The sequence below is a fragment of the Equus quagga genome, chromosome 18, assembly GCF_021613505.1.
Source record: "Equus quagga isolate Etosha38 chromosome 18, UCLA_HA_Equagga_1.0, whole genome shotgun sequence".
In the NCBI taxonomy this organism is placed as follows: domain Eukaryota; kingdom Metazoa; phylum Chordata; class Mammalia; order Perissodactyla; family Equidae; genus Equus; species Equus quagga.
In genome coordinates this window covers 20741682-20756740 of record NC_060284.1, presented here as the reverse complement: position 1 = coordinate 20756740, position 15059 = coordinate 20741682, and the positions used below count along the sequence as shown (strand labels likewise).

The 15059-nt window shown below is 41.2% G+C and overlaps 1 protein-coding gene across 1 annotated transcript in view; it reads left to right on the top strand.

The window, feature by feature from the left end:
- The window catches only part of LPAR3 (lysophosphatidic acid receptor 3), a 72512-nt gene extending 57760 nt beyond the window's left edge, over positions 1–14752 (top strand). The window contains exon 3 of the mRNA XM_046645882.1: positions 12929–14752. Within this exon, the coding sequence (XP_046501838.1) occupies positions 12929–13254 (326 nt within the window). The 3' untranslated portion in view covers positions 13255–14752. The remainder of the gene's footprint in view (positions 1–12928) is intronic.
- The last annotated feature ends 307 nt before the right edge of the window (positions 14753–15059 follow it).

The following is a 15059-nucleotide window of genomic DNA, read 5'->3' as shown; positions in this document are numbered from 1 at the left end:
GCAGCATGGTTATTTGCTTTCTAAGCCCAGAGTACATTAGAAGCAGCGAAGTGAAGGGCAGAAAGGTTTGTCAGAGGCACAGAGACTGCTGGCTGTGGATACCTGATGGCCTCCATCATGAGGCGACAAGGGAAGGGCGGCTGTCGAGTGCTATCACCCATTCTGGGGGTGACACAGTTATCAGGAAAAGGCAGAGGTGTGGTCAGAAGGCTCTGCTTCATGAGGAAGGGAGGATAGGTTTGTTTAAAAGGTTTTTAAGCTTCAGTTATCTGGAAGATGAACTCATGTGGATCCTCATTCTCCGGTAATAGATAAATGAGGGAAGCCAGCAAGCCCCGACGCCTAACATGTAATCTGTGGTGGCTTCCAGCTCCCCTAGCCTCTGTTTTCAAGTGGGGACCAGCCATAGCTCTGCTCCTGGGGGGAGGGGAAAGTGATCATTTGGGTCCTTTTGGCTCAGTGTATGGTACAGTATGTCTCCCTTTCTTTACTTTTCGTGACTAATGTAAAACTAATGGAAAATGTTTTTTTAATCAATACTGCAATAACAAACCTCACATTTCACACAATTGATTTTTATTGATTCCACTTCAAGGGCTATGGCATGGTTTTATCATTTAATGACTTGCTCATACTCCTGCTTTGCATTTTCCTATTTAGTAAACTACCTGTCGGTGAAATGGAGTGAAACTCTCGTTAAGAGATTTGTTGGGAGAGGCGGCATTGACCTTCTCGATTCTCAGCTACATAGGATCAATCTTATGGCATTTCTTGCAGTGAACATCTAGTACATGCAAATATATTTGTTTGCAAAATGGAAACAGAAATAGCTTTTGTGAGAGCTTATTATTCAAAAACAAAGAAGACAAGCTCATGGCAAAAAATTAAGACAACAGTGAAAGAGGTAAAGAAGAAGGTAAAAATTACTTGGATCATGCTGCCTAGAGATTTTATCTGCTAGGGTATTTGGATATATATTTTGTGATCTTTTCTAGGTGCACACATATTCACACACAAATGCATGCTTAATTTATTCTTTTTAATCAGAATGGAATCATACTATTCATAATGTTTTATAACCTGTTTTTTGTAAATTCAACAATGTATTATGAACATCTTCTATATCAATATTATTCTTTACAATAATCAATATTATTATTGTTTTCAATACTATTATTTTACATCAATATTATTGCTTAGAATTGTTTCAGTATTATTTTGTGTTATTGTTTTTAATATTTCAAAAATATTGTTTATATTGAAAAGAGTGTAATAATAGCTACACTACTTTAGGTATTCTTAATATTTCTACCCCTTTAAAAACTCAATCCAGGGTGACCCTGAAGAGGACAGTAATTCCAACTCTCATGGAGACCATTAGGCAGTGTGCTCTTACAGTGTCTTGGGTACACCCTGCACGGTGATCATTTCCTCCTTTGTCTCCTTGGTCTTGCTATTCCCAGTGATTAGCACAATGTCTGACACTTAGATGCTCACTGTGTATTAATGAATAAATAGTGACTATCAGAGCATTCTGGTTGCCCATTCAGACACCAGTTTCTGCTGGAATCATGTGATGTGCATCTTAAATTTACCACAGAATCCTCTCTCTCACTTGGTACCATCCGGAGCATCCATTTTTGCCTTTCTCTTCAGTTATTTGGACTATACGTTGGCCATGAAGGAAGCTATGAGTGAAACCCAGACTCATCAAATGTGAGAGCAGAAGGAAGCTGACAGGTCATTCCAGTCCCACCCCATTACTATACCGATGGAGAATCCGGGACAGAGAGATAGAAGGGCCTTTAAAAAGCAGACTCTAGTCCAGGGCCTGGATTTGAATCAAGATCCCTTACTTCTTCATTCGCCAAACTTTTATGAAGTACCTACTGTGTGTATGGTGCTTGGCTGAGCACTGGGTATTCCAAGTTCAATAAGATAAAAAAGGAATCTCCCTTGAGGATGCCAGTCTAGCAAGGCAGCCAAATGCATACAGAAATAGGACAGAGTGTAATAAACTGTGTCTGTGTGTGAGTGCATGTTCGTGTGGGCGCACGACAGCAACCAAAGCACTCTACCAGATGCGTTTATAAATTGCGTAAGGAAGCGCAGCAGGGGAAGTAACCAACACTTTCTGGGCAGTTAGAAGGAACATTCTCTGAGTATTTTCTGTGTTGGGCACTCTCCACACATTATCTCATTAAATTCTCACAGAAGCCCTGTCAGATCAGTATCATTGTGCTGATTCCATAGCTGAGAAAATAGAGGAAGGCCCAGGAGGGTGAACTGATTTGCCTATGGTCATAAACCGAGATTTCAACCCAGGGCCTGCTTGATCTCAAGCGTGTGCTCTTTTTACTGTAATAGGAATGGTAAGCTGGTTTCATCTGAAGGGCAAAAATTCCAACTGATTTCTAGAGGCTGCTTGGGCCACTGTGCTGTGAAGGATTCTAGGCCATATCTAGGCTCAGAAGTACGTAATGTGGTGGATTGATGATGGTGGCCTGGGCGTAGGATGGAAAGTGGTATCCCTCATATGAGGACTTTGTAGTTTCTGAGCTACACCATGCTGTCGCTCTTCCAGGCCCAACTCTCTCTAAGTCAAGTCCCCCAGCTCCTACTACTTCCTGTTCCCTTCTTCTGAGCTCAGAATGGTGTTTTGTGCCTCTAGGCATCCAGAATCTTGCCTCCTATTCAGATCAACTTCCCTGTGCCGTGTCTCATGCTGCAACCCTTTTCAAATTTTTCAACCCTATCAAAGATATCTTTTACATTGCCCCAGGAGCCTGCTCTGTCCTAACGGCTGTTTATGTGATAAAATATTACATGCCTACAGCTTCATATGTTTACATTTCTAGGTAAGGTACAAACAAAGGCGCTCCTAATTCAAAGGAGTAACTCTGGCAGGAGGAATTTCAGATCCTTGGGCAGGCTAGTTTGGATCTGTCAGTCTTTAAGATTATACCAGGCAAATAGCTTCTACTCTGCCAATACCCGCAGCTGACCTCACACCTTTTCTTAGTTGCTGGAAAGCCCTTGATGTAATAGTTAGTGAGGCGCTGAGGTACAGTTGGTCCATGCGTACAATGCTTAAAGAGGAATCTGGAGGTGGAGATGGTGTTTTCTTGCTGGTGCAGTTTATGATTTCCAGCTGTTGCCCAGAGTTAAACACTAGAATTAGGTCTGGGCTGTGGTTCTAGCTGGTCTACTGTTTTAAATTTTATCTCATAACCCCTTGGCACCAAGATTTTCAATTTTCCAAAGCTGGCCACAAATATGAAACAAGTATCTAAAACCAGTTGTTAGAGTCAAAAGATTCAACACTAGTAACAGCAGTGTTAAATGAATCATTTGTGGAATGCTTAACTGCTCATCATCTATTTGAAGTGTCTTAGTGTTTTCTTGTTTTCTGCAGTAAAAATAAATCAGGTTTACTAAAGGTATATATTTTCATTCCTTTCACATATGTGACAGTCTGTTTTTTGGATTATTGGACTCCTAAAACACTGGTGGTAAGTGTGTATGAATTTGAATGCACACCACATCTGGAGGCGTTCTATTTAAATTATTGAACAAATTCTTTATCATAAGAGCATTTTCACTGAAATAGTCTACGAATGTGTAACTTACACATTATAATGCTTCTAACCAATAGCTATTTACTTTAAAATTTTACTTTTAAAAATTTCTTTTCAAATGAGAAGAGAGCTTCCCCAGGATGAGGTTCACAACCTGATTTTTATGTAGAGTTGTAATTTTCTATTTTAGTAATCAGACAGCCCTGTGGCTTACTAGGTTAGCATTATTGCTTGCACCCTGCTGCTTCTCCCTGGACTAAAAACAAAGAATAACAGAGTGAACATATTTAAAATACATCGTCCTGTTTGATGAAATGAGTAGTCCATGTGCCAAAGTGAGACGATTCTGTGTGAGGGATTGCTTTTATTGTTAGGGATGTTTTATTTACGTGCCACTCGCATGTCAAGCTTTTTTTAAATTGTGAATTTTTTTAAATGTGTGAATTTTTAAACAGATGAAAATATGGCTACAAGTCTGACTAGATGGAATAGAAAAGTTTAAGTCCCGAAGAAGAGATTTCATGGAACATGAAGTCTCGATCTTCTACACATCCTGTCTGTTACCCAAACTCCAAGAATGCTAAGCTATCTTAAATACATTCCAGTGAGGGGCCCTTCTCCCAGATGGCCTGCTGTTCTTCTTTCTTACTTCCTGTAACATGGAGACGAGGTATTAACCAGAGCACTGTTTGAGATATTTTGAAAACTTCTAAATAAAGGAGGAAGGCTGTTATAAATTATCTAAACGTATTATTAACTAGGGACTTTCAAAAAAAGATCTTTTATTTCACTTGTCACAAATATTTTCATTTGTAATTGTGTGTTCCAAAGTGTTAGATATTCCTTAATTTGATGTTTCTGATTACCTTAAATTGCAGTCATTAAATATCATTTCAGTACTGTAATTGAATATTCTAGTTATGATTCACTATACTTTAAAAATTAGCACCGAACTCCTGATAGTGGTTTTTGAGTATAGTGCCGAAGCTAGTTTATTTAATCACTAGAGGAAAGCTCATTTATAGACTAATTGGACTATTAGTGAGTCTTTTAAACAGGTAGTGAAAGAACATAGAACATCATTAAAATAAAAAATAATTGCTTCTTACCAATATAACTGACCTGTCACTTGGTAATCGAAGGAAGTTAGAATTGTTATCCAAATACAATCATCATGAAGACTTCCCTCTTAGTAGCTGGCACATGGTGGGTGATTGCTTAGTAAATATTTATTAATGGAAAGACATATGGCTTCACTTAATGCTGGTCACTCCCAAGTCAGTATATCAGTTTGGAGCTCTCAGAGTGCCGACCCCCGTTTCTGACTATCATCTACACATCTCTGTCTGGAGGAGCTACAGATACTCCAAGTACATGACGCCTAAAAGGGAACCACTGTCCCCTCCTCATAACCCTGCCCCTTCTGTCTCCCCCACTTGGTGATCAGAACCATATGCTACCCATTACCCTGGATTCTTCCCTCTCCCTCACTTCTTAGATCCAATTCTTCATCAAGTCTTGCAGTTTTTCCTCCTTCCTGCCTCTCTAAACCATCTATTTCTCTCCATCTCATGACCACTGCTTTTCCAAATCCTTATCATTTCCACTTGAACTTTAGCCAGCCTTCAGATGAGTCTCCCTGCCTAGGCCAGAGCTTCTCACTCTTCACTATACTAAAGCATTCCCCAGGAAGCTGGTTAAACCTGGAGATGCCAGATCATATCTTCGTCAGTTTCTCATTTGGTAGATCTGGGTGGGGCCCAGAAACCTGAATTTTAAGTAGGCAGTGCAGGTGATTCTTCTGTAGGTGAGAGCCAACTTTGAGCTTCACAAACCTCCTGTCCATCCTGAGCACTCAAAGCTTCGCTCTAAAGTATGAGACTTATCCATGCCCCTGATTAAAAATCTTCAAAGAACTACCATTCTGTAGCAGTAGTTTTCAAAGCATGGTCAGTGGGGTTCCCAAGGATTCTTTAGTGTGTGTATGTGTATGGAGTGGGGGGGTTGTAGTGTGAAGACAAGAGTGAAAAGAGTGAATTCTGCTTTAACGGGCTCCCCCACTCCATCTCTTTCTTTAGTCAGAGCAGCTCTGATTGTGAAGTTTAACAAGAGATTTCCTTTGGGAAGTCTTCCTCTACTTTTTTAAAAAAGTGATTTAAAAAACCACTGATCTATAGAAGTGGATTTTAAACTTTTTTTTAAATTGAGACCCACTGTAAGAAATAGTGTACCTTCTATATCATGGCCCATACACATACGTATTTTTGTGTGTAACTGAAACAAGTCTCGTGAAACATACCCTTACTATACTTGATACTGTCTGATGTTTTCTGTTCTGTTCTATTTCATTCTTTAGAAAATTGCTGGTTGTAACTGCTAAACTGATTTTGCAACCTACTAATTAGGTGCAACAGAATCTGAAAAATCTCTGATCTAGGCTTTCTCGGTGGTATTCCTTTATGAACTATGGAACACGGAAGTATTTTCTTAATCTGCCCAAAGATGGTATATGATTCATACCATCCTAGATGCTTGGGAGAGAGGTTAATTCATTACATACAACGGATGCCTGAGGGCATTCTGGCTTAATTCTCCTGATAAACTTCTGGTTGACAAAGACTTACGGGGTCTGATCTACAAAATAAACCCAAACTCCTGAGTATTGCCCACAGAACTCTTCCAGGTCTGACCCATGTTCATCTCTCAGATTTCATCTTCCTCAGTCCCCTACCTGGGTTAAACCATCCTGAACTATTTGGAATTTCCCAAATGCAGTGTGCTGTTCCTCACCTCTGCATAGTCATTCTTGACTGTCAACACTGAGCTTGACTGAGTGTCATTTCACCTGAGACCTTCTTTGACAGGAGTTAGAATCATCACATCTGGATTCCTTGCCTGTCGGAGCCTGAAGGGCAGGACTGTACACGTTCCCATCAGCAGGTGCCACAGCTCGTGCGGTACCCTGCCATATGTGGGCTGTTAATAAACTTCAGTTACATACAGCTGACTCATCTCCTCTGCTGCTGAGAGTGGGGTTCTATCCTTAGTTGTAAGGATACAGGCAGGTATGAGGCACTGCCTGCATGCTTAGGGAGTTTATAAACAGGCCTAAGAGACAGGACAGGACGCATGTATTGAACACTCCCTCCAGTATAGCACAATGCTTAAGAGGTTGCATGGGGGAGTCAGGCCTGGGTTCAAATTATGACTCTTCCGTTTTTTGGCCTCTAGACCTAGGACAAACTCTTGAGCCACTCTAAATTTCAAATTCACTGTATGTAAGACTGGGATAATAACAAGAGTAGCAACCTCATAGGCATGTGAATTTTAAATGACAGTATATGTAAAGGCCTGAGCACACTGCCTGGCCCAGAGCTCTCGGGAAATGTTAAGTGGAATCAAGCAGGTAATACGCCCAGTGCCACGTGGCTGTTGTAGGTGGAAAGTGCCATAGGAGGTGAAAGGAGGGAATGGTCACCGTGGGCTGGACAGATGGGAGAGGTCCAGTGGAGGAGGCGGCATAGGAGCTAAGCTTAGAAAGAAAAGTAGACCTTAGATTAGGAGGTGGGAAAGCATTCCTGGCAGAGCGAACCAGAGGGCCAGCAAAGGCCCAAGGAGGGCTGTGTGTGCCTTGCCTGTAGACTAGTTTCACTGCTTGTGTTTGTATATTTATTTATGCTTATAATGTGCACAAACATTTTTCCAAATGGAAGCTGAAGTTATTGATCTCTAGAGATGCTTGTTTTCTTACTTTAAAGAATTCTGCTTTCTCTCTCTTTTCCATGACTTTTCAATAAATCTATTCAGAGTCTACAGTTTTGCTGACAGGGTCAGTTTGATTAAACCATTTCAGGTCCACATAGAGAAATGGTTTACAAGACTGGCTGTGCACCATAATCACCAAGAGAACTTTAATCAATTAATTAATTAATTTTTGGTGAGGAAGATTAGCCCCGAGCTAACATATGTGCCAGTCTTCCTCTATTTTGTATGTGGGTCACTGCCACGGCGCAGACACCAATGAGTGGTGTAGGTCTGTGCCCGGGAACTGAACCTGGGCTGCCGAACCAGAGCATGCTGAACTTAACTACTAGGCCATGGCCTGGCCCCCAGAGAATGTTTTAGTCCTACAGATTTCCAAGTCCCACGCCAGAGGTTCTGACTCTTGAGTCTGATGTGGGACCAGGGAATCTACATTATTAAAAACCTCCCCTGGTAATTTGCATGGCCAGCCAAGTTTGGGAACTGCTAGCTCAGAGAATTCGTTTTAATCAGGTTGTAGCCATACTGTCTTATAGTCGTGTCTGGGAAACAAACGAGTCAAATTTGTTTGAAATTTATGGGGAGTTGAAATTCCTAGTCTTGTCGAATTTAGAAATTTTCTACTTGGAAAAGAGTTTCTACTTAACCCTATTTCTCACTTAGGAAAAATCCCTTTCCTTTGTGCATCTCAGGATGATCCAAGCAAAGGAAATACTCTCTGGCCAGGGGAGGCTCTCTGCCTGCTGAACAACCAATTCCTCTCTAAATAGCTTCAGTTAGTTAAAAAGAACTCTTACAGCCAAATTCTACCACTTAGATCTTTCCATTTGTTTCAGGGTGACCTTCTGGAATGGCCCAGGATAAGTCTGTGCTGCTTTTTTTTTGAGGAAGATTAGCCCTGAGCTAACTACTGCCAATCCTCCTCTTTTTGCTGAGGAAGACTGGCCCTGAGCTAACATCCATGCCCATCTTCCTCCACTTTATATGTGGGATGCCTACCACAGCATGGCGTGCCAAGCAGTGTCATGTCTGCACCTGGGATCCGAACCGGCAAACCCCGGGCTGCCGAAGCGGAACGTGCGCACTTAACTGTTGCACCACTGGCCGGCCCCAGTGCTGCTTCTTTCTATGTGGTGGCCCTTCAGGTTTTTGGAGACAGTTAACAGCACATTGTGTCTTTCCTTTGCCTTTTCTTCTCCAAGAGAAACACACCTGATTTCTTCCACTGGTTCCCAGATAGACACCTTGGATCCACTCCTATTTGTTGATGCTGGTTTTTTTTTTTTTTAAGCGATTCAGGCTTGGCATGACCTCTCTTTGAAAACTCTGCTTGTTCCCAGCCGTGATGGTCTGAGCATTGAGTCAACATACTCCAAAAAGCATTCGTATTAGTTTTTTCCAAAATTTATTGGAAATTGATAGGGAACTGGCTGATATATATTTCCTATATTTCCCAGGATCCATTATCTGCCCCTCTTTTAGGAAATAGGCCAGTTCCCCAAATGTATGTCTCTGACATCTCCCACATTCTCCAAGAATTCTCCAAGTTTACAGATTCCCAAGCCAAAAACCATTCCTGACATGTCCTTCTCCTTTTACATTTTTTGGGGGCCTTATCTCTAGCTGCTGACATACAGTACAAACCCCCAAAGAATGACCTGTTGGATAAACCATGCGTCTCCTCTGCAATCTGTTGGAGGGGGAGCTTGGCAGCCAGGTGGAGGAGTTGTGGAGCAGCGTGTCCCAGGGTTCCTGCCCCGAGTGTAATCCCCACCTCAGACAACACCGCTGAACACTCCTTCCCTGGTTGAGCAGCGTGTTTTGTCTGGGCTGTGCTGTCAAAGATGACTTGCCTTTTGTTGTGCTTGGAAAGGATATAAAGAAAAGGTCAGCAGATTTTTGTTTCTCTTCTCACTCCCACAGCCAGCCTGTATTTTTGTTGGAATTCTTTCTCCCTTCTTTCCTCCTCTTCCCTTTCCTTCTTTCTTTCCTTCCTTCCTTCCTAGGCCAGAAAATCTTTCTAGTAGCAAACCAAAACATGACTTGATTGTGATATGTGCAGCTTCACAGTCAGATATGACAGTCTATGAAGAGAACTTTAAAGGCCAGAAGTACCCTCCCCACACCCCCATATCACTCACTTTAGTAGTAAGATCCTTTGTGACACACTGCTGAACAGCCTAGCTTGTGGACAGGAGCCCAGGTTCTGGCGCCAGGCTGCCTGCATTCAAATCCTGGCTCTTCCACTTATCAGCTGTGTGACTTTGAGCATATTACCTGACTTCTCTGTGCTTCAGTTTCCTCAGTTTAAAATTGGGGTAGTATTAGCACCTATTTTCCAAGGGTTGCCATGCAGATTAAATGGTTAATTCACATTAAATGCTTAGAACAGTGCCTGGCATATAATCATGGCTCAATGAAAAGTTTGCCAAGTGTTGGTTGAATGAATTATTTTATGTAATTCAATACCAAGGGAACATGTATATGAGTTACCACCTTATAAGAAACAGGACTTATTTATTTATTGGAGAGTTATTTAGAGTGTTTAGGTCCCCTGACTAATCCAAACCAGAGTTTCATGCTGGGGAAAAAAGCTTTCGTGATTTAAAAAACAATCTCATTTTAAAAACAACTTTTAGGAAAACATACTGGCGGTTTACTTTTATCCTTTTTTTGTTGTATGTGTGTGTATTTGAAATATATCATTCAAACAAAACTATGTAAGATAGATGGACAACTTAAAGAATATCACTTAAAAGAATAAAAAAAAATTTCAAATACTTGTTTACTTGGCCACCCAATTTAATAGAACATTTCCGGTATCTCTGGAACCTCCTGTGAGCCCTACCACGGGACCCTCTCTCTCCTGCAGAAATAACCATGTCGTAAATTTCAGGTTAATCATCTTGCTTTTCCTCATGGTTTTACCACATGTGGATGCAATGTTAGACATCAGATTGTTTAGCTTCACCTGTTCTTTTCTAAACTATACCACTATTACCATTGAGTTTGATTATTGGAATGGTTGGTTTCGTTTCCGGGATCTTATTTTGTTCTGTTTACCCACTTTTCTGTGTTTCACTTTCCCCCTCCTTTCTTGTTCTGAAGGCTTTTTTTCTTCCCTTTAGTTCCATTCTTTCCCTTCCATTGGTTTGGAAGTTATGTACTCTATTAAATTTGGACATGAGTATTTAACAAAGAATAAAATTAATATTTTTCCCTCCTTCCATTAACATGAGGACCTTGGAAGGCTCCACTGGGATCTCTTTGGAATTATGCAGTTTCCCACAGAAGGGACCCCTCACATGAAAGGTGGTGGCTACAGCTTTTGATGTCTGGTTTGTTTGGTTCTTCCCTCTTGACAACAGAGTAACCCTCTCTCGGGAATAGCAGAGAGAACAAAAGTGTTGCTGTTATGGGAAATACAGACCATCGGAGCTGGATGGGGCCTTAAAGATTATCTAAATTAGTGTTTTCCAAATTTTTTGACTAAACCCAACAGTAGGAAATAATGTTTTACTTCATAACCAATACATACATAAATATAGTCTGTAAAACTGGAACAGTTTCATGAAACAATACTTTCTTAGTCCGTGTAATATCCCCTGAGCTATTCTATTCCATTCTTTCCTTAAAGACGAAATAAAACAAAAACTTGTCCAAACCTATTAAATTGATCGCTTACCCACTAAGGGGTCCTGGCCCACAGTTTGAAAAACTCAGAACTTGCCTAAAGTCCTCGATTTATAACTTAGGAAGCCAAATCTCTGACTGATGACATGGGTCACCCAGAGGTGTACAGTAAGTGAAGAGTTAGGACCCAAATCTCTGATCTCTTATCTCCAATTCCAGTTCTTTATTCCTATGTGTCAGTCAGACCATAAGTAATACAGGGTGAAATAAAAAGGGAGCCACTGGTGAGCTGTAATAATGAAATGGGGAATTAAACCCTCCTGTTATCTCCTAGACACCTAATTTTGGCAGATGTCTTTGATAAAGCATCTCATGATAAACTCTGCTTAGCGAATCCAACTTAGTGTTGTGTACCACTTTCCATTACCTCTGACCCTCACGACGACCCCGCACAGTTGGGATTATTATCCCTATTTTATAAATGAGGGAGTGAAGGCTCAGAGCAGTGATTTGCCTCATTCATGTAGCTCATAAGGTGAGCAGCTGGGCATACCTGTCTGATCCCAAGCTCATGGCATTTCCCGGCCTCACATTGCCTCTTTATAATTCTTGACTTGCTTATTATATCTCTCAGTAAGAAGATAAAGCAACAAGGGAAACACTGTCCAGGACTAATTCTAACCAGCAAGAGTAACTAGTTGGTGATGTGGTTTACAGATTGCTTGTTTATTCTGTCTCCCCTGTAAGCACTTTAGCTCCCGGAGTGCGCAGTCCTTGCCTCATTCACTGTCTAGTACAGCTCCCGGCACATTGTAAGATCGCAATGAATATTTACTGAAGGGATGCACAAGGACATTTAGAAATGAGAAGGACTGTGGAGAAAGAAACCACTTCACAGTATGGAGACAGGTCACATAGTGGCCAAGAGCACAGCCTGTGGAGAAGGACTGCCTAGGTTCAAAATGAGATGTCCTTACAAGCTATTTGATTGTGAGCAAGTTCCTTCTCTTGTGCCTCAGTTTCCTGGAATGATAATGATGTGTACCTCATAGTGTGGTTCTATGAGTTAATAAAGGAAAGTGTTTATACCAGCACCTGGCTCACCATATAAATGTTACCTGTCACAGTTATCTGACGTTATGACGACTAAGGAGAATACTGAAGCTATGCTGCATATTTTAGGAAAAACATGTCAGAAAGTTTGGAGGTAAGCTAAGTATGATCAGATGGCTAGAGACTCAGAAGAGACTACCCTTCATGTGTAATTGGTGCTAAAATTGTGCTAAATAAATGTGCTAAAAAGCACATCTCTATCTCATTATGAAGGACAAAGATTTATTTCGGACAAAAAATGTTCAATCTAGAGCAGATTATTAAGCAGATGGCCTATGAATATGTCAAAAATAATATCGTGCTTATTAAGCATCAACATGGATTTATACAGAATAAAATTTTTGAGCAGTTGTCTTAGTTAAAACACTAGGAGAATGCCATAGATGCAATGTGTCTTATTTTCAGGAAAGCATTTAGAAAACCAGATTTAGAGAACAGCAGTGTAGGGTAAGTGTGTGGGGCCTCCCCATATACAATCGGGCCTCGGTTTTCTCTTCTGCAAAATGTGGATAATGACTACAGCCGACTGCTGTTGTAGATCAGAGAACTAACAGAGATAAGGTCTATGTAGTGCTTAGTAAGCAGGAGGTAAATGTAAGCCCCTAATTACAGACGTGTGCAAACAGATAAGAAGGTGGCTATTAGTCAAGGAGGTTCTCAGCTGTTTGCCTCTAACAAGCCCAGGTCTCCAATGCTCAGAGGAAGGGTGGAAGCTTGCTTTGCAGTTGTCAAAACCAATCCTTAAGGTCCCTTGATGCCGCTGACTGAAGGCTGGGAGAGAAGAAACGTCTGTAAGCAGCCTGAGGTCTGAGCGCCTGTTGCTTCCTTCTCTCCCCCTCCAGGGGCCTTTGTCGTGTGCTGGACGCCGGGCCTGGTGGTTCTGCTGCTCGACGGCCTGAACTGCAGGCAGTGCGGCGTGCAGCACGTGAAACAGTGGTTCCTGCTGCTGGCGCTGCTCAACTCCGTCATGAACCCCATCATCTACTCCTACAAGGATGAGGACATGTACAGCACCATGAAGAAGATGATCTGCTGCTTCTCTCAGGAGAAGAACCCGGAGAGGCGCCCCTCCTGCATCCCCTCCACGGTGCTCAGCAGGAGCGACACGGGCAGCCAGTACATGGAAGACAGTATCAGCCAGGGCACGGTCTGCAAGAGTGGCTCCTAGGATGTGGACCACCTCCCACCACCCACCCGGCCCCTCTGGGGGCAGAGCTGTTGAGAATGGTTACCTGTCTCTAATGAAGCCCACGTACAGTGTTATTTGAGGTCTGAATGAATCATTGGACAATTTAAAAAAATTGTGTTACATAGTTTAAAAGGATGGGCAGTAAAGAGAGGATACAAGGCATTTAGAGGAAATTCACAGAAAAGAGGGCAGACAGCACAGTGGGTTCCTGGTGGATGTCCCGTGTACTGCTGGGAGCACCCGGCCAGGTGGCCCGCTGGGCTCCGCATCATCTTGCAGCCATTCTCCTTGTGTTTTAAAATGATGTTGTCAAAGGGCTCAGGCCAAGATAAATAATAACATTATTACTTGAGCCATTTTATGTAGCTGCTTAGAAAGCCTATGTAGTTCTTTCTGCGTGCATTTAAAATTTTTAAAAATGCTTCAGCAATACTGTTTTCCTCAAAGAAACCACGGCGAGTAGCTAGGTGTTCAATAGGAATCTCAGAATAACAAATCAGTAAGGGCTCCAGATAAAATTTGATTTTTAACTGAAAGAACATTCTGAGGAAAAAGATTTAAAGTGTAATAACAAAAAAAGGTAAAGGTTAAAAACTTCTCTTGAAGCCCAAAAGGAAAAGAAGGCCTTGATGTGGTCCTCCAAGCATGCACGCATGTGTATACGCACCTTTATATTTATGCATTTTCAATTACTATTTCAAGACATCAAGGACAGTGATGGTGAAATAAGTTTCACTGGCCACTGAGACTTTCCAGGCTAGGACTATAGGCGTAGAAATGACCTGTTTTGCTCCAAAATAAAAGAGAAAGAGGTGATGCATTTGAAAACAGACGTACAGCAGAGTAAAAGGTATATTGACAAGTGGGCTGAATTCCTTCCATATAGGATCAAATATGCACTTGACTTGAGTCCTTATTTTCAGTTACCTCCATATCACTGGTGGCTTGCCAGAGTTAGTGTGTGGAATAATTTTTACGTCTCATATTTTGCCCATAGTTATTGACATGCTTTGGTACTTGTCTGGCTTGTGGACTGAATTTTGATCTGGGTTCTATTTTAAATTCTCCTCCTTCCAAGACCTAAGTAGGCAACATGAAAGGCAAGTCAGTAAGAAAAAAAAAAAAATATGTTTCATACACATAGGCTACTGACCAAAGTTTTCTGTGTAAAGCATTTTAGAGTATATTCTGATTTTAAAATAAGAAGAACTTTAAGGCAGGTATTATAGTATTTATGTAGTTTGCAAAAGAAGTTTACATATTTTTTTTGCTATTATGGTGTATCATTTATGTGCAAGAACTACTTGTAATAAAAGGATTTGAGAAGTCATGCTTTTAGATGTAATAGCCTAAAATAGAGAGTATTATGATTTGAAGGTGTAAATTTACAAACTCTGTGTAGTAAATGGGTTTACCTGAAGCTTATATCAAAGCTACCTATAAAATAAAATAAAAAAAGAATCTGTTCTCTCTTGTTGAAGTGCATTATTTCTTTGTGTATTGTCTAAGTAAAAATATAGTTTGTGGTAACTATAGCACACATTTCTGTTGCAGAAGAAAAATCAGATTTGCCATGAAGTACACTCTCTCAGTATTTTATGTAAGCATTTCGAATCTACAGCTGGCCAAAGGGTGGAGAATTGAAATTGAATTCCAGTCCCCGAATAGCCACTAAGGGATCTTTAAAGGTTTTATTTTGAGGAAAGCACCGTTTTTAGTGCCCTGCAGCAGAGTGTCATATTCAGAATGGTTTCTGAAGGGGATCCAAGTGTGGAAACTCGAGG